Raw genomic sequence first — 23,718 nt, 5'->3', positions numbered from 1 at the left:
ACCCGCCAAGGAGCCCACGACCCGGCCGCCCTCCGAGCAATTCGCCCATCAAGACCTCTTGGCCCCCCCTCCCGGACGTGTCGACCTTCCTGGGGCGGCAGACCCGTTTCCACAAACGTGCCCCGTTCCCCTTCCGATGGTCCTCATCTCCGTCCTCTCTCTCGCCTTTGCCTCCTGTTGCGGGTTTCTGGTTCCCCAAACCTGAAGGAAGTCTGACGTGTTGATGCTCCCTCCCAAGTCCCCAAGTCCCCAAAATCCAGGTACCACAGACACGGGAGGGGGCTAGTACCACAAAGGTCGCGGATCGCTGTTCTGGAAAACGTCAGCGCGGGCTGCCGGTGGTCATGCCGCCCCGCACGAGGGGGGAGGACGGCAGAGACGGGAACTTCGAAACGCCATATCTCTCTAATTACAGTATATCGCGCTCTCTGTGTGTTTTGTGTGTGTGTGTGTGTGTACATGTGTGTTTGTGTGTGTTTATGTGTGACAGCCAGCGTTCCGACCTTGGAATTTGGAATGGACTGTGATGAGGTCAAGACATCACCGACCAAGACAGGGGCGGCAGCAACTTGGCTTTTCTCTTGGTAATAATGCATTTCCGATATTGGACGTGCCAGGTAATGGCCTCAATCTCGGGGAGAGAGAGAGAGAGATGCATGGAATCGTTCTGGTTAGCTCACGCACCACCCTCCCTCCCCCGCCCGCGCTCCGGGACTGAACTGTCAACGTGCCACAACTCTCGGCCCCGTGATCTCCGGACCGGGTTCAATCTCGCGTTATGCTACGCTACGCCTCACTGATGCCTGATGCTCACAGCTCGTCACCCTCATCATACGACGGAATGCTCACAGACGCCCATCACCAACCCCCCCTCAATGGGTTTCGTTGGTGACGGGAACAGGTCAGGCTGTCGGACGAGGCAGACTGAGGCAAACACACTCGGCGTACCTGTGGCCTCCTCCTTGTCCTCCCCGCCAGTGCACTCCGGGGCCCATACAAGCAGGCGGGAGCGTCGTGACACGGCAGTCGACTAAGCCAGTCAAAGTCTCACCGGCGGCACACAGGCGGGGGAAGGGGTGTAGTCACGGTCCGTGGGCAGACCGCTGGATTACGGCTGCACCTAAACCAGAAGCCAGCCAGCCCCCTTCTCCCTCTCCCGTGAGAAGTAGGGCGGGCTAAAGAGTTGGGTTTCCTGGAGACGGCATCTCGAACGGGATCGCTGGCACTCAACGATGTCGGGGCGTTATTGTTTGCTGCAAGCACGGCCTGCCCGAATCCGGGGAAGACGATCCATGCGGCCCTGACGGAAACGTACACTGACGGTGCCTGCGCGCTGCGTCTTTGCAGCTTAGCTGCTGAGCTGCACATCTGCGGGACACGTACCCTAGGCCGGGAGGGGATATATCCCCATGGCTGCCCTCCAGTCCCGGAATAGACCATAAGAAGTCTGTCGTATCAGGTAGTTTGGAGTCACTATCTGGTAGATGAGTGAGGCAGGACATGGTCTTCTGTCCCGTAAAGACAGGCAGAGGCGGACTAATAGCCAAAGTCTAATAAAACATGCTAGGTCCGCCCCCTCGTCTGACGAAGAGCCACGATAACCTCCTCCGAACCCCGGCTGCATTCTAACCCACTTTGCATGCGCAGGAAGTGCATGTCACTCAGACTCACAAACAAAGATCCCAGGGGAAGATTCCATATAACCCCCCCAATCAAGCTAGAGCCCATACCCAGGAGAGATGGATAGGACAGAAGCGATAGGATGGCCACGCTATGCCCATGCCAGTGCTAATGCCATGCATCTCACCTGCTCGCCGTTCACCGCTAACTAACAAAAGCAACCGTTTTCTTTTCCTGCTGCTCATCCCCGTCCAAGCTCTTGGGGCGAGTAGTCGAGTCGAGCGGTGGACTAGGACGAGCCATGCATGGGCCGTAGTCTATAATTCACATAGACGCCAGGTTCGATAACAACTGCAGTTGGTTGCCCGACAATCACAGACTTGTGGAGAGAGAGAGAGAGAGAGAGAGAGAGAGAGAGAGAGAGAGAGAGAGAATCGTCAATGTCATCGATATCCAGCAACCGCCGGGAGCATGTATGACCATGATCACATCATGCTCCAAGCCCCTCGTCCTACGCCACCGCCACTATGCACATTTGCACCGTGGACGTGTTTGCATTCACCGCCTCGGTGTAAGCTCGTCGCATTCAATAGTGAGAGTTGGCTTTCTCCAACGTTGCATTTCTCGCTCCCAGCAGGGGAAGGGTGGGGGGGGGACAAATAGCCTGGGAGGTGCCGCCACGAGGGCCGAGGGCTGAAGAGGCTGCCGCATGTCTCAGCGCGGGAGGGAGAGACCCAAGCTTCTTGGAGCCATATTGGTCTGACCTGGACGAATAGCGTAGAGCCGACCCAATCGCCCAAGCTTGTTCGCTCGTCATGATCCTCGACCATGGGCTCTGATGATACTCTGCTTCTGCCAGGGGGGGTCGGGCCTGTGCCAAGAACTCTCGCAAAGGGGGAACCTACTGAGGAGGATGTGAGAGAGAGAGAAAGAGAGACAGAGCTCGATGAAGCTTCACCTAGGCTTTGAGAGGAGAGTCGCATCGGAGCGAGGTCCAGCGATAGACACCCCTCCAGAGTTCTGGTCTTGGCGGGGATGGAGGGAGCTTTGAAAACGCCCCCAATGCGACCTCGACGCCAACCGATCCCGGCCAAGCTGAGCGATTATCGGTCACACTAGCAGCAGAGGCACGGCATTTGCCATGGCCGGTCTCAGAGGCCAAAGTGCATCTCCAGCTGAATTTGGAGTGTTGGCGTACACCGTCCAGAACTGGACCATGGCATTCTCGCCAATTAGGCTTCTTCAAGAGTCTCCTTTGGCGTCCCAAAAGACTGCACCAGGTCAGATCATCTCCCAAGATATGCTCCGAGGGGGGGGTTCGCACAACCTTGGCAGACATCCCGACGACTTCCCCCATCACATCTCCGTCATTAAGCCTCAAACGTTTGAACAGGTTGGGAGACGGTCGCATCGGGGCTAAGATCTTCTCTTCAACCCGCGTTCCTCAGTGATGCTCTTGTCTACTACAGAGTTGAAGGGGAAGGGGGGGGGGGGGGGGGTTCATCCAGTCCTCCTCCTCATGCTCCTCCAAACCAAAAGGCCCGCGCATATCGTCAACCTGTCAAGGGAGAAAGAGAGAAACACCCACAAGGTGGTAACCGACACGTCATAGTCAGCGCAGAGGGCTATAACAGCACCTCGCTATCACCATTGTTCACCCGTCCGTGTCCTCAATGTTTCCACCTGGGCATGGGTCGCAGAACAAGATTCGCATCCTGGACCTAGAACAAGGCCCAGGTGATATCGTGGGTGATATAGGGCCAGGACAGGCAAGCATCGGGTTTGGTGTTTTGCAAGTGCCCTGGCAGCCCGACTTAACAGACCATCTGGTTTCGGCGCCAACCGATCCCTTGGGGTGGTGGGTGTTCAAGCATGACTGACGCTCCTCCACATCCGGTTCGCCGTCGGGGTGGTATGTTGCGAATACAGTGAGCGACTAAGTATCGTGAGGGAGCCACGGTCAGAGATGCTACGCCGCGTCACACATCCTGATAGTGACCGTGTCCCGAGTAAAGACGCCAGCGGTCTCTCTCCCCCTCGTTGGCAAAGAACGAGGCCCGCCGTCGCACGGAGATCCGTCCCAAACCAACTAGTCGTCCGCACCAGCGATCCAGATGCCGAGAGTCTGACAGCAACTCTATTCCATACTCCTCCCCCCCCTGACCCTATTCACGGACGGAGAGGCTGGGGGCGGCAGTCCGTTCGCCCGCCCGTCCATATCGTCCATGCCTATCTGTTTTGCACAATGGTCAGCTGTTGCTCTCGCATCCTTGAGGACTTTCCCTCGCTTGGAGAAACGACCCAAGGGGACTTGATGAAGGTTCCGAGCGTAAACACTCTCAGACGTCCTGAAGCATATTGCTGACTGGCGCCCATCCTCCGTGCCCCCCCCCCCCCCCCCCTGCGAAACTTCCCTGGGCCGTGCCAGAGTCTAGAGTCCAGAGTCCCAAGTCTAGGTCAAGCGTTGAGCGAACCTCAAGGGAAGAGTTCCTTGTTACCTTGCTGGATCTGATAATGGCCCAACAGAGACGACCGGCCTTCTTCTCCGGTCACTGTGGCCGGGAGAAACAGCTCTACAGGTACAATCACAGAAACCGAACGCACGTCGCTTACATCGTACAGCGTGGATGGGGAAAACGTGGGCGCGTCTCGACAGGCCTCGTGGCCATCTGCGCCGGTCATGGGACGCACCGGGGCACCGTTGCTCGTCTCTCAAACACCCACCCCCTCCCCCCTCCCTCTTCTCCCCCCGTACCTTATCCGGCATCGCGGATCTGGAACCTTGACCTTGCCAACAACGCCGCCCGCATCGCACGGGCGGCACATCCGGATACGGTAGTCGTATGTTCGCTTTACGGGTGCACACAACGAAAGCCAGCAGCGGCAGGCCAACGGCCGACAGGGGTTTGCTTATTCAAATTTATTTATTTATTTTAAAAATTGCGGTGTGAAAGTCGAGCCAGAAATGTCTGAATCAGGTGGTTCGATGCGCCGAGTCAACAGTGACAGTGTGCATCTATTGAACACCACGAGTCCGGGTCGTAGTCATGGCCATGCAGCAAAGTCGTGCTTCGAGACGGGCTCGCGACATCCTCGACCACCCGGCGGCCATGTCTGTACGGAGACAAGCCCGATGACGAGGTATCATTGGGGGTCCCCTGTAGACTACGGATATAGTCTCTGATATGGGTTCGGTGAGGGGAGGTTGGCGTGTGCTAGCGTTACATTCACTTCAGACCCCACCAGTCAGAGAACATGGGAATAGCTTCTCTTTTCGCAACCCACAGTACATCGTAGAGAGAGGGAGAGGGAGACAGAGAGAGGGGGGCATGCCTGTCTGCCACCAAGACCCCGGGTTTCCTTGTCTTTTTCCAGGGATGAACATGAATCCAAGAATCGGTTCCTCTTCCTCGCTCAACTGGGACAGAAGCGCTTGTATGCATGTCTGTTCCGGGCATCACGCCGCCCGGCCTAAACCCGTTCCTCTCCTTCATCCTGGGCATCGAAAACCTGATTCTCAGTCTCCAAAGCGTTCGGCAGACATACCTTTGAAGCTTTGCGCCGGGTCGCCCACGTTCCAAGAGTTTCTGTTTCCCAATGCAGTCTAAAGCACCACGAGCAATATGCACGCTTAGGAGGGGACATGAGGCGGGGGGGAGGGATATCTTCCCAGAGTCCTGGGCAGTCTGGCAGAGCCTCCTTCGCGGTTTCTTTTCGGAACGAGAGAGTCGGGTCCCCTGTCAGGACGCCGATCAGCCATCTACATTCCGATCTCGTCGCGCCAGTCGTGCCCACTCCGGCGGCCCCTTGGGAGTCCCGCTGCGTAAACACGGATGGGGACTCTGTTTCCCCTTCTCGGTCGTGAGCCGGTACACCCCCTCCTCCTCCTTCTCCTCCTCCTCCTCCCACTTGGCTGAATTGAGGCAGTTTCTGTGTAGTTCTCAAGACAAGGTTTTTCGAGGAATGGGGATAGATGGACTCGTTGATGGAAACGCTTGGAACGAGAGGGGGGATGAAAAATGGCGCGATGCGTGCAGCTGGCTCGTCCTGTGGTCCCATGCCGCCCACTTCGGCCGTGTATCCATCCATGCTCTCGGCGGGATCAGATAGCTCTGGCTCCGGGGAGGGGGGGCATCGGTAACGATATTGAGCTGGGCCGGCCGGATCTCTCTACTCCATCGATAAACCACCATTGTTACAAGGGACTCGGACCTTCACGATGCCTCAATCTCCCAAGGTTCCCACTAACCCGGAGGAAACTCTCCTCACCCCCCCGGATGATGTGTTGAGTTTCCGGGAGGTGCTGCTGATATACAAGCAATCTCAATCCGCGCTATCCGGCAGCAACAAGACGACCCCCTCCGGGCATGTTTGACCACGGCATTCCGAACACTTCTGCTGCTTGGCACGGACGGAAGACTAGGCGACGATACAGACTTCCCAGAGTCCATGTCCACTACACAGCGGTTCGGATCCGCGGCACACGCACGATTCAAGCTCACGCCAAGAACGATATGGCGAACCAGGTTCTTTCTGCCCCCCCCCCCCCCCCCCCCTCCAACGAACATGGCACTCTCAACAGCTACCCCGGAATGGTTGCAACATCACAGACACATGTATCGTCGTCGAGAGTCAGTTCATACTAACAGACAATAACGTAAGCCCCCTGCCGCAAAGAGCTGACAGAGGCAGGCTGCTGATGTTGCATGTATGTACATGCGCCGAAGACACGCCGTAGTTGCATGCCGGCGGCTGGCTCGTTGCATGCTTATCATGTCACGCTTACCTCACGGCATGTGTTCTAACGAGAATTCGGCCTTGAGAGTTTCCTACGTTCCATCTGCTCTTTGTAATGACTGGAGACATTTCGATATGAGAACGTTCGTTCGGTCTCTCCGAGTAAAGCAATCGCAACATGCACCCGGGACTTGTCCGGTATGTGTGTGTGTGTGTGTGTGTGTGTGTGCGTGCACGTATACACTTGTCAAGGCATCCATCAGTCATAGTCGAGGGGACGTCTTACTGTTTCACGACGGGGGTCATCGCAGTAAGTGAGCATCGGCAGAGCGAGATCCAAGGTGTCCGTGATGATTCCGTTGGCAGCTCTCCATCGCCCGTCTCTCATCCCGATTCAAGACTGTCCTCAAACCCTCCAATCTCAACTCTCATCATCCCGGTGTCCCACGTCGTCCCATCAAACGTCCATTCATCCCACCCACCAGGGTACTCTTCGAACCTAACCTCGCGTTCCAGACCCGTCCATTTACGCCCCCAGCGAACCCTCAAGACTGTAACCGTCTCGCATCGAAACACCTCGCCACTCCTCCGCCGTCGCCTCTCCGCCATGCATCCCCCACAGCCCGGTCCCGATGCCCGTCTGGCGGCAGACTGACGGCGACTTTGTCGGCCAGCGCCTCCGGCACGCGACGGAGCACGTTGCCCGTCACCGAGAGCCAGTGCCGCTCGTAGTAGACGTCGCTGTCGAGCCAGAGGTTCACGGCTACCAGCCCGGGCGTGTCGAGGTGCCGCAGCACCGCGCTCCACGACTCGACCCACTGCTCGAAGTTGCTCCCCTCGTCGGCTTGCCGCCGGAAGGAGAGGTTGATGCGCCGGAGCGGGTGACCGCCGCCGCCGCCGATTGGTCCCCGGTGCCGGACGCAAAAGACGTTCCGTGCGAGGTTGATGTCAGTGATTGTGAAGGCCACCGAGTTGTAGATCGACGAGGCGCACTCGAAGTACCTGTCCGTCCCACGCGTGAGTAGTGTGTAAGTGAGTACGAGTACGCCCGGAGTATCTATCCCATGCTCAGACACCCCCAACGGAATCGCGTATGACTTACATTCGCTTGCAGGTCAGCATCATTGGCAGAAACGCCGTCCACGTGTCGGCGCGAGCGCAGTGGCACGTCCGGCTCCGCGAGGTGATGTCCCGCCATATCTCCCTCTCCTCCCGCGCCTCTTCGCACTTCCAGTGGTCGCACCACGTCGACATCTCCCGCTGGAACCATAGCGGGACCGGTCCGCGCGCGTCGGGCGCCATCCAGTTGGACTCCCACGGGTCCTCGCCATCGACGCCCCCGCCCGCCCTGCTCCCGACCCGGTGGAACAGGCACCGGGAGTGGGCGTACCCAGCCTGCGTGCGGATGATGTGCTGGCCGAGGCCGGCCGCGCGCCAGAGCTCCTGGTATATCATTTCGCGGATCTCGTCCGGGAGCCTACCGAGAAAAGCCGTCTCGAGCTGGTTGTCCATCTCGGCATTCGTCCGGCCGCTGCTGTCGAGATGAAGGTGGGTGCCGCTCCAGAGATGTTTTGACGAGGTGCTGCAAGGTCCGCCGGCCGTGGGAAGGACGGGGAGGTTTTCTGACAGGTCACTGTCGCTGAGCAGGAGCAGCTTCGACATTGCGATGACGGGGATGCTCGGTATCCCGTTGGCAGCAGACTGGGCACGGCATGACCTCTTGAGCCTGCTAGCGAAATGGGTCGATTTACTTGCCAGCGAGCGGATGCCCAGGCGGCTCGGCCGGCGACTCTCGACACTCATCTCGGTAAAGAAGCTCGCCCCCCCTACGAGCGGATGTAGATATGACGTCGAAGGACGCGAGGGCCGACATCAGTCAGAGATGAAAAGATGGGGAAGCCCGAGATGTTAACCTTTTTTCCACAAAAGGGAAAAAAGAAACGAGCGAAGGGGTATGGGGAAACCGCTGTAAACGGTCAGGAACAGAGTCAGTAGATCCCGCCAACCGGAGACGCAGGGAGACAAACGGCGGTGATCAGCAAACAGCCGGACAACATACGCCGAATCCGAATCTGGACATGATGTTTGCTTGTAAGGGACCGTTCACACGCAACGTACGACATGTCACTCACGGACTAGAAAAAAATAGAAGAAAACATAATTCATTCAAAGTCCGTTTGTGGGTATTGGGTCCAATGCTGATCGACTATAAAAATTCAAAAGGGCAAATCCAACGCCGCAAGCCATCCAAATTGAGTTCATAACACGCTTGCATTTCCCGCACCCCTTTGTCCCCCCGCCCGCGTTCCGGCATACTGGTGCGCAGTACAAGCAAATAGGTATGGCAGTTTGTCAATGATGCTGCTGCTGCTGTCCGGGCGCATTTACTTCTGCTCGGGCTTGCTCTTGCCGGCGCCGCCACCGAAAAGACCGCCGACGTAGCCACCGGCGCCCTTGAGGCCCTCGGTGGTCTTACCTGCAACGGCCTTGCCGCCGTCGGCGACGCCGCTGCCGGCCTGGTTCAGGGACGCTGAGCCCGGCACGGCGGTCGGGACGTAGCCGCCATCTTCGTCCTTGCCCTGGCGCTCGGCGCGGTTGACGCCCTCCTTGGACGCGATGTCGCCGACGGGCTGCAGGAGACCACCCTTGCCGACCTGGCTTCCGACGAGGTTGTTGACGCCGTCTTGGAGTGTGTCGACTTGCTCAACGCCGGTGACCTTGGTCTGACCTAGGGTGTCTGGACGCGCAAACTTGTTAATAACGGGAGGTCTATGTCTACTAGCCAGGTACTAGTGGAACGGTTTGGGGGGGGGAGGGGGAGTAGGGGCGATAGCATCGCGACTTACCCTTGGTGGCATAGCTAGCCTTATTGTCCTTGGTGAACCACTTGAGGTACTGGTCTTCGAGCCAAGGAACCCACTTCTCGTACTGCTGGTTGTAGGTTTGCTTTGCCCACTCGGCCATGATGACTGATGGTTTAATGGTACTGTGGAAAGAGTCTGGAGACGTGTGTTCGACGGATGCTCGAAAGTCGGATAAAGGTCTGGAATAGATCAACGAGATGAACACCCCGAAACGGATGGGGGATTGCGACGAGGAAGCACCCGCCTGATATACGCCCGCCCATCCAAACTCAGACAGACACGCAACGCACCTCAGAGTCGTCACACGCGCCATCCCATCCCATCCCATCCCTCTCGGCTGCGCGTATGCGTACAGGTATGGTGTGGCTGATGATGCTCATGGATACGTCATACGGGTCCGTGATGGAGGGCTCCGAGGCGGGATGCCATAGGCTGCCCGCGGTGTCTGGCTGCCGGGGAGGACCCCCGTCCGAACCCCTGCAGAGGACATCATCCAGAGCGCAATGACAAGAATCCTGGAAGTTGGCAGCCACATCGGCGATATTGCACGCCACCCCCAAACATCTACTATAGACGTAAGCGAGCGGCCTCTTGGATAGGGGTCCAGACTGTGGCCTTGGTTATTTGAGTGGTGGAAAATGTTTCTCTTCGATGAGGTAAGTCTTGCTAGCTTGTAACACCACCGAGCTGGCGAGTTTCGTGATGTGGCACGTGGGATAAGAGTGCCGCGGGTGGGAGGGGGGGGGGCTGAGGGCCTAGATCTCGATTGTGGGCTACGTCATCGCGCCGAATTAGTGGATCCACGCGGACCGGAAGGTGGAGACGAACGGCCGGGGGTATCATGGCCGAGTGGGTCCAGAAGCGGTTTCCGGAGCCGATGCTTAGTCACGGGATCCCGGGCCGTCACTGTCACCGCTGTGAATTGTAATTTACCAGAACAGGCATGAGGCGTATGGTCAGGAATCCTTTGGCGGGAGTGCATTCTCGACTATCCTGTTATTCAAGCGCGAACATGGGCAAGATTAGGCATTTTCACTTCGCAGTCGACAGGGTGCCGTTGGTGCAGGGGATGCCCAGTTCCGTGTTGCCTTCTAGCCCAACACATACCATCTCGCCCGCGCTTCCATCCTAGAGAGCCACACGAGTTAGTTATCGCCTTTCTCGTCATCTAGCATTGCATATGCTCCAGAGAGACTCACGGCCGCAGCGAGGGTAATGTCCGAGAAGTGGAAATCCTGACAATGTTCCGCGTCTTTGCAAATGATGTACATCCCCTTCTTGGTTGACTCGTCTAAAAAAAAGAACAAGTCATGTGTCAGCGAAACTAAGCTCTTGGGTCGAGCGCTGCTCGTCGCGGCCTGAACCTACCAAGCGTCGCGCTCCAGCATGGGCTGGAAATACAGCTGCCGTCCTTGAGACTCGTCCCCGTGTGCGCGGTGATGCCTTCCCACCGGAAGTTCTTTGCAAACGCCGCCAGAGACGCATCCTTACCGGCAGCCCCCTTTTCCTGATCGACGTAGTTCTCGATGAAGTGGATCGGGTAGGCCGTGTTGGTGATGGTCATGTTCCGCCAGGTCACGTCCGAGATCTGACAGGTCGTGCCGACGGAGCCCTTGAAGCGGGCTCCCAGCAGCGAGTCGTGAATCTCGGCGTTCTCGAACAGGTACCCGTTGCCACTTCCCGCCGAGCACGAAACGGAGATCCCGTGCGTCCCGTACGCGACGACGTTGCGCATCGTCACGTTGACCGCCGGCGGCGAGACGTTGATGATGTCGTCGCCGTTGTAGCTCGTCCAGCCATCGATCACGACGTCGGAAGCGCTCACGTCAATGCCGTCCGTGTTGAAAGGGAACCCGCTCATCGACCGAGCGTCGAGCAGGGTGTCGGTCATGTACACGTCCTGCCCGCCCATCGAGAAGCACCACGCGACGGGGTTAAGGATCTTCAGGCCCCGGAGACGTAAGCCTGTGACGCCGAACGAGAAGAAGTGTGGGCGTCCGCCGTCGCTGCTGTCCCCAGCCCTGGACCACCACTTGTCGCCGTGGCCGTTGATCCAGCCGCCATCCGGGGCGTTCGTGGCAGTGAAGGTGACGCCCTTGCTGTTGCTGACGGTGATCCAGTGGCCCGGGTAGATCGTGCGGTTCTGGACGACGGCCGAGACGGTTCCGGGATCGTCGGAGAGTGTGAGGTTTCCCTCGAGCGAGAACTCGACGTTGGTCAAGTCGGAAAACTTCAGGGGTGTGAGCAAGCTGTATTCTGTGCCGGTGCTGAAGACGATGCGGGAGTTGGCGCCGCAAGATTTGACGGTGGAGATGATTGCAGGGGAGTCGTCCCCATTGGACTTGGGAACAATACAGGTCTTGAACTGGTCTTTGCCTACAGTCTCTGGCAGCCAGTAGCCAGAGACCACGGTGGCGAAGAGAACGAGCTGGAGGAAGGGGTTTGGCATGTTAATAAATCAGCTGTCTGGCGAGATGCGATATACGCTTGGGGAATGAAGCGTAGTCGAACTTAGCAGGCGATTTATATATCTCTTGGCAAACGTTTATTATGCTCGTCCCGAGCCGGACTCCTCCACTTGGCTGCGGCTATAAAGACACGAGTGCCCCCCCCCCGGTTTATGTTGTTGCCCCTGAGTTGCCGAGTGGAATGAACTCCACCATGCGCATCAACTTATCCCACTATATCCCGAACTGGCCGTCTTGCAAGGATTGATCAAGGGTAACAATTTCGCCGTAGATTGAACACAGCTCTCGTGGCCCAACACCTCCCGGATAACCGGCTGGTTTAGCGCAGAATGCGACGGGATGAATCAATTTGACGCAGGGAGCTACATAAACAGACTGGGATCACCTGCGGCCCCCCGCCAAAAGCGTTGGACATCCGCAGAAAAGCTTAGCTAGTCTCATCTACATCAAGCCAGGATGGGCCATCCAGTGCGCGACTCGCCGCCTTGAATCGCTGTGCCGCTATCTATCTGTCACTGTTAGCCTGAACCTTGAGCTCACTCAGTCTGCTCGACATGGCACTTTCGTTGGAAAAGAAGTTTCTATCACATCGAAGCCGAAGCTCCCGCGGGCCGCCGACGTAATCTAGGGCCATTTATTTTGCCTTTCTGCAGCGTTGCCGTCATTCCGAGAAAAAGGGGTATCAAGTGTCGCAACTTGGACGCCCCATTCGCGTTAAACCTCGACCTTGGAGGGCTGCTGAAGAAAAAGTGACCTGAGCAGCAGCTAATTGTTCCCTCCTGACAATGACAAACAAAATGTAACGTAGGAGAGAAGGGCTAAGGATTGCAGCAATCTTCGGACCTGCAATTTGAATAGCATCACTTCAGCATCTTACTCAAGTTCAGCAGCGTTTTCAAGCAGCATACGACTCGGCAACAACGCTTGACCCTAGAGGGAATTTGTGGGAAGACATGCAGACACGATAAGAGGTAATATGATTAATGGTATGTGTTCTATTGTGTGTATTCTATTGTATGTGTTCTACTGTATGTGTTGTATTGTATGTATTCTATTGTATGTATACATCGTAGTCTAGAAAAGTCTCGACTGCTAGGTTCTATAGCAGTTGAGACACAATGCCTGTACTTAGATCTCCCCCACTTGAGGTAGCCAAATACACACACTAAGAATGCCAAAGAATGCCCCTATCATTACCACCTAAGTAGCAGCGCCCTGTAATTGCTGCGTTTGGGCTACCTTTTGTTGCGTCAAATGGGTGTCATTTGTCTGCCATTTTCAACATCCGGCGTCTCCTTGTCCGCATCGACCGGCGTCTCCTTGTCCGCATCGACCGGCGTCTCCTTGTCCGTATCGGCCGGCGTCTCCTTTTCCGCATCGGAATCCGGCTGGGGACCCAGGTTGGTGGGCTTGATAACGGAAAGGCTTTCACAAGGGTACGAGGTGTGGTTCTCAGGGTTGCCGTGCACGATGTTGCCGACGATGGTGTACAGGTTCTGGCACAGCGTCATGTTGACGAAGCCCGGGCTCCGGTGGCCTTGCTGCAGCCACAGGTCGAGATTGCCCTGCGGCGAGATGTCGGTGTAGTTGGGGTTGAAGTTGTTGTTCTGGTGGCCGCCCTCGACCCAGCCCTCGTAGACGGAGGCGACGATGTCCTCCTTCGTGATGCCGCCGTACCGGACGCCGTCCATCGTTTCCAAGCCGTACAGTGCCATCAATGGCCAGTGTTTGCTCTTGAAGATGTCGGGCCGGATGGAAGGATACTTGGTGGTCAACTTGACGCCAGAACCTCTGACGTCGATCAGGTAGAAAAGGGCGCCTTTGTAGCAGGTCGAAGCCCTCGCGTGGTCGTCATCCTTCAAGAAGGGCCAAAGGGTACTGTCTCTTTGACCCTTCTCCGTGTTGCAAGGTAGGTTTGTTTTTCTACAGAAGAAACATGTGAGCGGTTGCGAACAGACGGTTTTCTGTGGGTGACCTACAAGACGAAGGGTTTCTTGGTCCACCTGCGAGTTTGCCAGACGGCCGCGATGAACCTCGGGTAGAATAGTTTCTGAAGCCTCTTGGACATCTCGAATGCGTTCATTTCATCCGGGGCAGCTCCCATGAGGCCGTTGTCCAAAGCCGACCGGATGAAGTCCTCCGTCGCGGTGTCGTTCGGGTTGAAGATGGTTTCGACGTACGCCACCTGGGTAGCCTTCCAGCTGTCGAAGACGTCGCCCATCATGGCGGAGAGTGATCCGTATTGAGCCTTTGAGTCTTTGCCTCTGTTAAGCGCGTCTTTGTGTCAGCGAATACCGGTGCCTAAAGAGTCCTGAGGTGGCTGTCAGGGAAGGAAGCCCGTCACTTACGGGAGCAAGTAGTCCTTTGCGACCGCCCAGCCGGTGAAGACGCTGTAACTCAAGGTGGACATGATCTGCGACCGCCATACCTGGGAAATCGCCGAGGTTGTCGCTGCAGCCGAACTAAAGATGACTAGAGAGCCAGGTCAGGCAAATGTTCCGTCAAGCATAAGTAAGGGGGAGGGCCCAGCGGTGCTGGTCCTTGGGGAGCAGCAACTCACCAAAGTTGCTGAGGAAGGCCTGAGAAACACCGAACAATCCATAAGCAACGTTGAGCATGAGTCTCTTGTTCGCATCCTTGGACGGGTCTTCTGGCGGCGGCAAAGAGAATGACTCGGAAAAGAAGTCGATTTCCGACTGGATATCCGCCTGCGCCAAGCCAAGAGCCTCAAAATAGCGATGATGGAACTGGAAGTATGCTTGTTAGCGAAGGAAGGGGGAAAAGAGAGGGAAAGGGGGATGAAAAGGGGTTGAAAGAAAAGGAGAGGGAAAGGATCTGACTGACCTGGTGAAGCTTGGAAAACGAGTTGAGGATGAGATGTCCGGCAGGATACTGGGTAGCCTCACAGGTAAGTGAGGTTGAGCACGGCACGTCGAAGATTTCCGAGCACCGCCATGCCTCTGGGCCGCCGAAGTACCAAGAGACGAACTGGCTGAACTCGAACTTGACTTCATCAGGCCCAGTGGTGTAGTTCCGCCAGGCTTGGAAAACTTCTTCGAGGGCCTCCGAGGCACCGGCCGCCTCCCACCGCTTGTCGGGCAGGGCTTTGGCGTCGACGATGACGCCGCTGCAGTTGGCAGCCCTCCAACCCACCTTATGGGCGGGCACCGGGGGCGCCGGGGGGGGTGTCGTGAGCGACTCAGCCTGGGCGGCTGCCGCTGTGACGGAGCAAAGACCGAAGAAGACACTTGAGAATCGCATCGTGCCAGGCTACAACGAGACAGGCCGGGGAAAGAAGATGACAGTCAGACTCTGACGTGTGTGTGCCGATGAGAAGCTTCTGAGACATCAATGGCTGTACCATTGCAGGAATATTTATAACATTTTCGCTTTCGTCTTCAGCGGGTTTTTCGACAAAGTCACCGTCTGACGCTGCTGACTCTCGTCCGGTATTCACAAAGGCGGGTACGGTGGTATCGAGGAAGAATAATACCGCGACGGCCCATCAACTTCTTGGCCTGACGGAGCGGCCGAAGAACCTTAGATGATCTGATAAAGCTATTTGACCTGTCCCGACTGCTGCTTTGGTTTCGTTTTGTCAAAATTGACTAAGTTCGCTGGTTCCTGAATGTTTTCCAGCAACGACATCCCGGGTAGGACAAATTACGCCTGCAACGTAATAGTCAGGGACGGATACTCAATGCGCAAGTATTATATCACGGCAAAACTCTATGTTGTTGCCACTGAGTACATCGTAAGTCTATGGGCCGTCCCTTGCGGCTTGTTAGCCGTCAAGGTTGTTTTAGCCTCAACTCGACGCTCAGTCTTGATCGTCGGGTAGCGGAGCAAGGGCGGGTATACGGTGCAGATCAATTAACTATTTCCAAAGAAAGTTTTCGAAACCTGCTGAAATCAGCTTTTGGTAATTTCGGACATACCCATCGCTTGGCAGTCGGGTTACGATATAGCCGTAAGCGACTAGATTTCGCATAATACGGCTTCATTGCCCGTGCTGAGAATGGTACGTGGATCCAAAGTGGAAAGGGAAGATTCTTCTGATCTCCAGGCACGCTTCTGCTTTCGGAAATCTTCTAAACTATATCCTTTGTCACCTCGGAACCAAGGCAAATACAGATCGGATAGTTCCGGCCGACAGAGCCTCTGAGATCGCTGGCTGTTGAACGATGAATTACTTAAAGACGCGTCGAAGGACGACAGACTGGCCAACAGCTGTTTTGAAACCAGTGCCCAGAAGTCTCAGCGACAGTAACATATCGGAGCATCGTCAGGGGAGCTTTGCAGCCGCTTCAGAAGGACAAGCAACATGAAGTTCTCCAAGCTGTAAGTCGTCAACCGAGCCACCTTCCCAAACTAAAAACCTCCACGCTTCCTGGTGCCTAATCCTAGACAGACAAGTCCTGCCCTGTCTCGCTTTCGGGCAGCTCTGCGCGTCCACCGCCATCGACGTCCGCGAGCTCGCCCCGCGAGCCGATGCTTTCCGCGACAACTATGGAAGCAACATGTGTCTCCAGGTCAGCTGCGACGCAATGGTCTGCGCCGAGAGTCCCGAAGATGCCCTCGCCGTGGCCTCCTCGGGAGTCAGTCTGATCGTGGGCCCCGACTGCACCGGGTGGCAAGAAGGCACTCTCAAGGAGGTCTCACCCGGAACGAACGAGAAGACCTGCCCTGAAGGACGCAAACTATATCAGGGTACTCTGATGGTGTACCGAGCTTGGAACAACGTCACCAAGAAGAAGAATTTCAAGACCGAGTTTGTCGAGTGGGAGGATTTCAAGGGCGCCCAGTGCCACGGCACGAAGGATGTCAAGTGTCAGAAAGATGGAATCAAGATGGCCCCCGACCCTAACGCCCGTGTGTGTGTGCCGTGGGGTTTGTAAACACGTGAAAGGGCGGCAAGCTCCGAGCTCAGGTTTCTGGGCATTGCAAACAATCTATGATACTTCTCTTTATATAGAACGGAGAATCCTGCGGAATAGTAAAGGAGTGCTCCGCACGATAGTTCCTAGTCAAGGTCTATAGCATACACCTACAGCAAACCTTAATATATACAGCTGGGTCTCTTTACGTGCGTGTAACGGATAGCTTGCACTGCAACACGAGAACAAAGCTGGATACGCTGAACCCTTGTGGGCCCAAACTAATACGCCCAAACTATAAACCGCTGCCCCATGAGCAAGACCACTCTTCTTCCCCACCACACTTCGCCAGCAGTTCCTGGCCTCTGTAAAACTTTAACAGAAACTGATTCACGCAGGAGAAACCTGTAAACGGACTGATTCACGCAGGAGAAACCGGAATCTCTCCGAATGCTGCTTGACATCGTCATGTGGGGGGGTTCCCCCCCCACATACTACGCAATCAAATCTAGTCCTTGAGATTAGCCTGGGACTTTCACTGAATACTAAAGCTAGAAATCGCCGCTGTTAGAGGAAATAAAGGACCCAAAGTGAATTACAGCACTCAATGGAATAAAGATAGGGCTCAAGGGATTTCCATTTGATGACTGCGGAATTCGCCACAGTGTTGAAGTCAAGCGCCCAAGTCACAGGAGGGGATACGCAAGCGTATAATTTACTGGGCTATATTTTTGTTGTGTACTTGGCATGGTGTTCTACTCCTTTGTACACATTCGAGACCAAGCCTACAGAGGAATGGCTAATGGCCAACACGCTTTACGTTGTTAGTAAGTGGAAACCTGTAGACAGCGTTGGTGAATAGTGCAGTACTGCGCTTCCAAGACGTCGCATGTTGTACGCTGCATATCGTGGTTTACAGTGTAAAATAAGATCAGTAATCAAAAAGGGATGGGATAAGGTTAAGAAAAGTGCCGAACTACATTGTAATGAATGAATTTAGGACAGAGCCTCTTTGAACCACCACTTGTATCCTTGAGGATGATGCAAGATCAGGAATTCAAGGATTGAGATTTGAACAAGCTCACGTGCGAGTCTGCGACGCCATGAAGTTGAAGACGTCTGCTGGAGATCTATAAACAAACAAGATGTTGCGGGCGGCCCTGCACAGCCTCCGTGGCTGGTGTAAGCGTGGCTATTGACTTGGTAGCGGTCTTAGTAAGCGGCCTCCACCGGACTTATCATTAAGCCGGCCACCGCGGCGATTCCAAGACTCATTCAAGTATTTCTTAATATAAGAGTCCCATTCTTACGCTCCTGGCTTGCTACACAAGAACATTGCGCTGACTTGTTATCGATTGGCTAAATCGGCTGACCTGTCTCAGAGGCACTTTCAAGATCCAAGCCCGAAATAAAAGAACTCGACCCTTGGGAAGGCCACGGAAACACAAAGCGATTTTGATTTGGCTGCTAACGCCCTGACCGAACAAGCAACGCTAAGGGACTGTTCTCATCTCGCTTGGATCTAGTATGTGATAGGTCTAGACTAGAGGGTGTAAGCTCAGCAGTTGACAATGTCTTACGCAGATGGATCCATGGAGACCCACTCGGATCCTGAGCAAGCATTGCTACACGAAACCTGCATGAGAGAGAGTCGCCCCAAGTATGCTACACGAAGTATGCATGAACGAGATCACCCTTTTGCTGTATTGAGGCACAGAAATCTTTGGTAGAAGCGTCATTCTGTGAGATGAACTTGTCGTATTTATACCGTGAGAAATCTCAGCTTCTGAGTTGAACCGATGGCTCCACGTTCCTGGCTTTCAACGGCAATCCAAAATCACTCTACGCTTTTTGTTTCTGCTCCTCCTTCTTCTTAGCTCTTTCTTGCGTAAACTCTCCATTACACATAGTAGTAAGCCATGAGCTCCAAGCAAAGGACCAAGGTGGCGTCCTCAACGCGTGTCCAACACAACACAGGAGCCCACGATGCTCCCGCCATGTCTCTGTCCACCAAATACAGAGATGGCGCTTCGGACGAGTTCGAGTTTGGCGGCTCGCTTGGAACTTCAGCGCTGATGATCGGGTTCCCCTTAGTGATGTGGTACATGTGGGTTGGCGCAACATACTACGACGGTCAAGCTCCGCTGCCCGCACCTGGCCAGAGCTGGTCTGGCTTCAGCCGTCACCTTGCCCATCTTGTCTATGAGGGAGCCTACCCGACGACCAAGGCTTGGGCCGTCTACTGGACCTTCTTCATCGGTGAGGCTCTCATGTACTGCTACATGCCCGGCGTGCTCAACTATGGGCGCCCGCTCCGCCACGAGGGGGGCAAGCGGCTTCCCTACTATTGCTCGGCCTTCACCAGCTTTTACGCGACGCTTGCCATCGCCGCCGTCCTGCACGCCACCGGCATCTTCCCGCTCTACACCTTGATCGATGAGTTCGGGTCCCTCATGACCGTCGCCATCCTTTCCGGGTTCCTGAACAGCTTCGTCGTCTACTTCCAGGCCGTCATCCGCGGACGCACGCACCGGCTCACGGGCTACCCGATATACGACTTCTTCATGGGCGCCGAGCTGAACCCGCGCATCGGCATCTTGGATTTCAAAATGTTCTACGAGGTCCGGATCCCATGGTTCATCTTGTTCCTCATCACATGCTCGGTCGCGGCCCGGCAATACGAGCGATACGGATACGTCTCGGGCGAGGTGGTGTTTCTGGCCGGCGCACACTACCTCTACGCCAACGCCTGTGCCAAAGCAGAGCAGATGATCATCACCAGCTGGTATGTTCCACCCTCATAACCATGATCGCTCAGAAGTACCTAGAACTCGACTCACACAGACACGATTCAGGGACATGTACTTCGAGAAGCTCGGGTTCCTGCTCACCTTCTGGAACATGGCCGGCGTGCCATTCACCTACTGCCACTGCGCCCTGTACCTCGCCAACCACGACCCTTCCGAGTACCACTGGAACCCCTTTGCACTGACCGCACTGAGTGTCGCCTATCTCTTCTTCTACTGGATGTGGGACAGCGCCAACGGCCAGAAGAACGCATTTCGGCACCAGGAGAGGGGCCAGCTGGTCAGGCGCAGGACGTTCCCCCAGGTGCCCTGGCAGGCGATCGAGAATCCCAAGGTCATCGAGACGGACGCGGGCGACCGCATCATGGTGGACGGGTGGTTCGCCATCATCCGGAAGCCGAACTATGTCCCGGACATGTTCTTCTCCTTCTCGTGGGGCCTGATCACCGGGTTCAAGTACGTAACGTCTGCTCGGTCTCAAGGCTTCGCGTTGTTTTACCCGGCTCTGACTGACCTTGGGAACACAGGAGCCCGTTTCCCTGGTTCTATTTCGTCTTCTTCATGGTTATGGTTATCCACCGCACCAACAGAGACATGAACCGATGCCGAAGAAAGTACGGCGAGGCTTGGAAGCAGTATGAGAGAGAAGTCCCATACATTTTCATCCCTGTGAGTGTGTATCTGATCAGTGCCTTTTGGATCTTAAAACTAAAGGCCTTTAAGTACATCATCTAGCGGTCTTGGAGCTTGCACTATGAACAGCAGAGCTTGTCGGTCAAAGAGGTCAAGATGCAGAATGATCCCGAGTCTCAGGTGTTTTCAAGATGCACAGCGGACATCTGCTTGAAGAAAAGAAGTCGAATGGCTTTTCGCCAGTACGGTCCATCGAGGTGTGAGTCCATGTGTGCTATTAGTATGGGACGGCTTCCCACAATACAAAGTCCTCGTGGCAGCCCTCACATGATTGGTCACGTTCTCTTTCCGTGCTGATAACATCTATTGTCTGTCCTAAAGTTCCAACGACTCATAGACTTATTTCTGTTGTACCCGTTGCTCTTACCATATCCTAGCAGCAATGCCGCGCCTCTCTGCTGGGCTACAGCGTCCTTCGGCCCAACATGATGCCGGATTAGATTGTCTGCTGGACGAATATATCTTCATAAACACTTGGACAGGGATGAGACTGGCGGGGAATGTCGAAAATGCCATATATTACTCCTACTTGGATTGATTCTGGTTCAGCTCGGCGGCACCCATCCCAGCTCCTCCATCGGCCACTGGATCCACGCCTTGTGGCCCTCGTCCAGCAGCTCCCACGCCTGCGATATCAAGTGCGTCGCCCAGCCCTGCAGCCACCACTGGCTCTCCAGTCTCTTTAGGACGATGCAGAAGTGCGCGTAGATAACGATGGCCTCCTGGTTCGCGCCCGGCGTCTTGAGTAGCGGCAGGAACTCGTCCGAGACGAAGTACTTCCAAATGAAGATGTCCATGATGTCCATGTCGCGGCCCCCTTCGTGCATGGCGAGGGACATGGGGTGCCGGAGCTCGTCGATGGCCAGGTTGTAGATCCGGAGCAGGTCTCTGTCGGTGTCGCTGCCGTTCACGCGCTGCCGGAGACCCTCGAGTGCTCCTGGTTGGGCGCGCGAGTCGTCCCGGGCGGTGAAGAAGCGCTCCGTGGCGTAGGTCAGGAGGGGAGTGAGTGGTCCCTCATAGTTCCTTGAATTCAGCAGCTTGATGAGCGAAACTGCCCCCGAGAGAAGAAATGTCCAGTCTGGAAACGCAGATTCCCAAACAACAACCGACTCCTTGAGATAGCGGCCGGATGCAAGGGCTAGAAGACTTGGTCAGTTGTCAATTTCTAGGTAGAGACAAACGAAAATAACAACACGGCTTACCGAAGAAGATTGTCAGGAGCGAGAACAGAAAAAGGTTCTCCGCATTGCGCTCGTCGAGGCCGCTCATGAGCTCCATGGCCTCCCTGCTGGCTGACCGGTGATACAGCAGAGCCTTGGCCACCAGCCCTTCCTTGCGTTCGGGCTGTTGATGCGCGAGATGCAACGCCGAGATAGATAGCAGCGTGCGCATCACGTACTCGCATTTCAGCGCCATGCGCACGACTGAGACCCTCCACATGTGGCGGACGAGAGAGTCCGTTGACAACGTCATGTACACGGATGTGGTGAAGTTGTGGATGAGCTCCAGGTCGACAAAGTTGAGCTCCTGGTCAACCGGCGGCGGTTTTTGCAGCGGCCGCGCAGCCTCATCCGCGATGCTGGGAGTGCTCTGCAACGTGATGTGCATGCTGCGAAGGGGCACTGGTGTTGGGTTGCTCTGCAGAAAGTCGCAGTGGACCAAGTGCCGAACGCAATTTTGGCATGCCGGCCTCAGCTCGTCACACTTGGCCGAGAGATCACGTTAGTTGATGATACAAACAACGTTTGTTCAGCGGTAGAAAGCGTAGTGAAAGCTTCAAGCCGTCATTGGGCGTGTCTAACACTGCCGGGGGGAAGAATGACGTATGGAAGGGGCTTCACCCCACGAACCTTTATTTTGCGCCTCTTGCAGGTGTGGCATCCGAGTTTGGACTTTCGATGCGGCTTCTTCGAGGGTTGGGACGCGTCTCTGCGCTCCGATAGGATTTCCATCGCTGCTCTTCGAACCCCCCCTGCTCGGGATGTCATGCGAGATGGGATGTACCTGATGATCAGGGGCGGACAATGTTGAATTTGACGTCGAGTGAGAATAATTTGATGATTCGACGTGCAAAGATGACCCGAAGGGCGGTGCTTCATAACACCGACGGAGCTCCGCACGTCGGCAGTGCTCGTATTTGTCGGTTAGATACGAATATCTCGGGGACCAAGCCGAATCCGGTTATTCTGTAGTCATCAACGCCTTGGCTTGTCGTCGGGAGACCAAGTCCACGACACTAGACATCTTTTTATTCGTAGTTTCTTGAGTAGAGATGGTAGAATATTAACACATTAATGACTCTACAATTTCTTACTATGATATTAGATATTGTGATTGTATATCCACTGTATTTGTAAGCTGATAAGCGAGTTGAAGCATCGGCGCCTTTGTAGCAGCTTTAGACACCCAATGATGTTTTCCTCAATACAAACAAATGGGTACAATCTACAACGGTTCAACACATCTTGTGTTGGACTCTGTTTGGGTTGATAGATAACCGAGGAAGTTGCTATTTGTGTTCTGATGCTCATAGATTGGAGGAGTTAATCAAGCGACGTGTCAGTCACAATTCCGAATCACCAACTACCTTTCACTCACTCCTAGCAACCGTTATCATCCATGCGCAGTCTGCCCATTCATTACTCATGTGAGATCAGAATATAGGAAACCCGATAGATTTGGACCTAATCTCTAGGCCGCGGCGCAACATAATTGTCATGCTGACTTAAAGATGAATCTCAGAAGCTCGGAACTACAGTCCAAGACCACTACGAACACGAATACAGTGATGAGGATAGGGAAATGAGGCTCATCGGTTGTCTTTGGGTGCGATGAAGAATCTGGAGGAGGTAACTAGACACTGCGTGAAAACCGAACACTACAGGCCTTTTAATGCGTCATGCAGCTTTCCCCCCACCCTGATCTTCGATCCTGTTGTGCGGGCGCGTGTCCTGGGCCCCGGATGATATCGAAACCCCCAGAATAGAATGCAAGGGCTAAACGTAACTTATGAAATAGTGTAGAGGGAATTTTCAATTTTCATCTTGTCTAGCTATACCTATCACGAAATTGCATGGCGGGACCAGTTTCGCAGGAGAACACTATCAATAACACATGTAAATGTCCTGACCTAATCGATTGTAAGATACTGGAGTCTGCAAAGCTCTTCAAACCAGGGTTAAAAGGCAATCAATAGAAACTCAAGCACGAAGGCGATTGCTTCCGTGAACCTAACGGCGCCCCAATTACAGTCATAGTGCTGCGCAAGTTTAGGTCGACAAGTTATTTGACGGGCAGACTTATAGAACTTAGTTACTGGGAGCATCTCAAGTGCAACAGTTTGCTAAGATTTGACACAATTGACAGCACCAGGATGCCAAAGGCATCGTTTAATCTTAGTTAGTCTCACAGCCATTGGTAACTTCACACGCTCTACCACGTGCCAATTCACCCACCACAATTCAGGCCATGTCCGAGTCCAAACCCCTGTGATTTTCTGCATCCTGTTATCGGGTTAGACAAGGCATGTGGGTGGAGTGTACGGCGCAACAGCTCAAGACAAAATTGGATCCGCGGAAGCGGCCGTGAAGCCGCCCAGCTAGTGCCCGCGCCGCAAACCAACTGCTCTTCCGGGCAGGAGAGTCGCCATCGC

The 23,718-nt window shown here is 55.0% G+C and overlaps 8 protein-coding genes across 8 annotated transcripts; 2 read left to right on the top strand and 6 right to left on the bottom strand.

The window, feature by feature from the left end:
- Positions 1-5,091: 5,091 nt before the first annotated feature.
- CH63R_03803 (uncharacterized protein) lies at positions 5,092-5,709 on the bottom strand (the record flags this gene model as incomplete). Its single annotated transcript, XM_018298778.1, has 1 exon — positions 5,092-5,709. The coding sequence occupies one exon, from the start codon at positions 5,707-5,709 to the stop codon at positions 5,092-5,094; it is 618 nt and encodes a 205-aa protein (XP_018160024.1).
- A 1,174-nt stretch (positions 5,710-6,883) lies between these two features.
- Positions 6,884-8,160, bottom strand: CH63R_03802 (uncharacterized protein; the record flags this gene model as incomplete). The annotated part of the gene is made up of 3 exons (XM_018298777.1): positions 6,884-6,997; positions 7,056-7,359; positions 7,460-8,160. The coding sequence occupies 3 exons, from the start codon at positions 8,158-8,160 to the stop codon at positions 6,884-6,886; spliced, it is 1,119 nt and encodes a 372-aa protein (XP_018160023.1).
- Positions 8,161-8,741: 581 nt separating this feature from the next.
- Positions 8,742-9,549, bottom strand: CH63R_03801 (uncharacterized protein; the record flags this gene model as incomplete). Its single annotated transcript, XM_018298776.1, has 2 exons — positions 8,742-9,085; positions 9,204-9,549. 2 exons carry the CDS (start codon positions 9,547-9,549, stop codon positions 8,742-8,744), a joined length of 690 nt encoding a protein of 229 aa, XP_018160022.1.
- A 704-nt stretch (positions 9,550-10,253) lies between these two features.
- CH63R_03800 (Exo-polygalacturonase) lies at positions 10,254-11,670 on the bottom strand (the record flags this gene model as incomplete). Its single annotated transcript, XM_018298775.1, has 3 exons — positions 10,254-10,349; positions 10,421-10,512; positions 10,590-11,670. The coding sequence occupies 3 exons, from the start codon at positions 11,668-11,670 to the stop codon at positions 10,254-10,256; spliced, it is 1,269 nt and encodes a 422-aa protein (XP_018160021.1).
- A 1,269-nt stretch (positions 11,671-12,939) lies between these two features.
- Positions 12,940-14,950, bottom strand: CH63R_03799 (Class 5 chitinase chi100; the record flags this gene model as incomplete). Its single annotated transcript, XM_018298774.1, has 5 exons — positions 12,940-13,612; positions 13,669-13,953; positions 14,038-14,161; positions 14,250-14,436; positions 14,534-14,950. 5 exons carry the CDS (start codon positions 14,948-14,950, stop codon positions 12,940-12,942), a joined length of 1,686 nt encoding a protein of 561 aa, XP_018160020.1.
- Positions 14,951-16,013: 1,063 nt separating this feature from the next.
- On the top strand, positions 16,014-16,587 carry CH63R_03798 (uncharacterized protein; the record flags this gene model as incomplete). Its single annotated transcript, XM_018298773.1, has 2 exons — positions 16,014-16,030; positions 16,101-16,587. 2 exons carry the CDS (start codon positions 16,014-16,016, stop codon positions 16,585-16,587), a joined length of 504 nt encoding a protein of 167 aa, XP_018160019.1.
- A 1,898-nt stretch (positions 16,588-18,485) lies between these two features.
- Positions 18,486-20,108, top strand: CH63R_03797 (Ergosterol biosynthesis ERG4/ERG24 family protein; the record flags this gene model as incomplete). The annotated part of the gene is made up of 4 exons (XM_018298772.1): positions 18,486-19,351; positions 19,422-19,829; positions 19,901-20,042; positions 20,097-20,108. The coding sequence occupies 4 exons, from the start codon at positions 18,486-18,488 to the stop codon at positions 20,106-20,108; spliced, it is 1,428 nt and encodes a 475-aa protein (XP_018160018.1).
- A 503-nt stretch (positions 20,109-20,611) lies between these two features.
- CH63R_03796 (C6 zinc finger protein) lies at positions 20,612-22,054 on the bottom strand (the record flags this gene model as incomplete). Its single annotated transcript, XM_018298771.1, has 3 exons — positions 20,612-21,204; positions 21,269-21,770; positions 21,917-22,054. The coding sequence occupies 3 exons, from the start codon at positions 22,052-22,054 to the stop codon at positions 20,612-20,614; spliced, it is 1,233 nt and encodes a 410-aa protein (XP_018160017.1).
- Between the last annotated feature and the right edge of the window lie 1,664 nt (positions 22,055-23,718).

This window comes from Colletotrichum higginsianum, chromosome 3, assembly GCF_001672515.1.
Source record: "Colletotrichum higginsianum IMI 349063 chromosome 3, whole genome shotgun sequence".
In the NCBI taxonomy this organism is placed as follows: domain Eukaryota; kingdom Fungi; phylum Ascomycota; class Sordariomycetes; order Glomerellales; family Glomerellaceae; genus Colletotrichum; species Colletotrichum higginsianum.
Note: the sequence above shows the minus strand (reverse complement) of the source record. Positions and strands in the feature narration are given on the sequence as shown.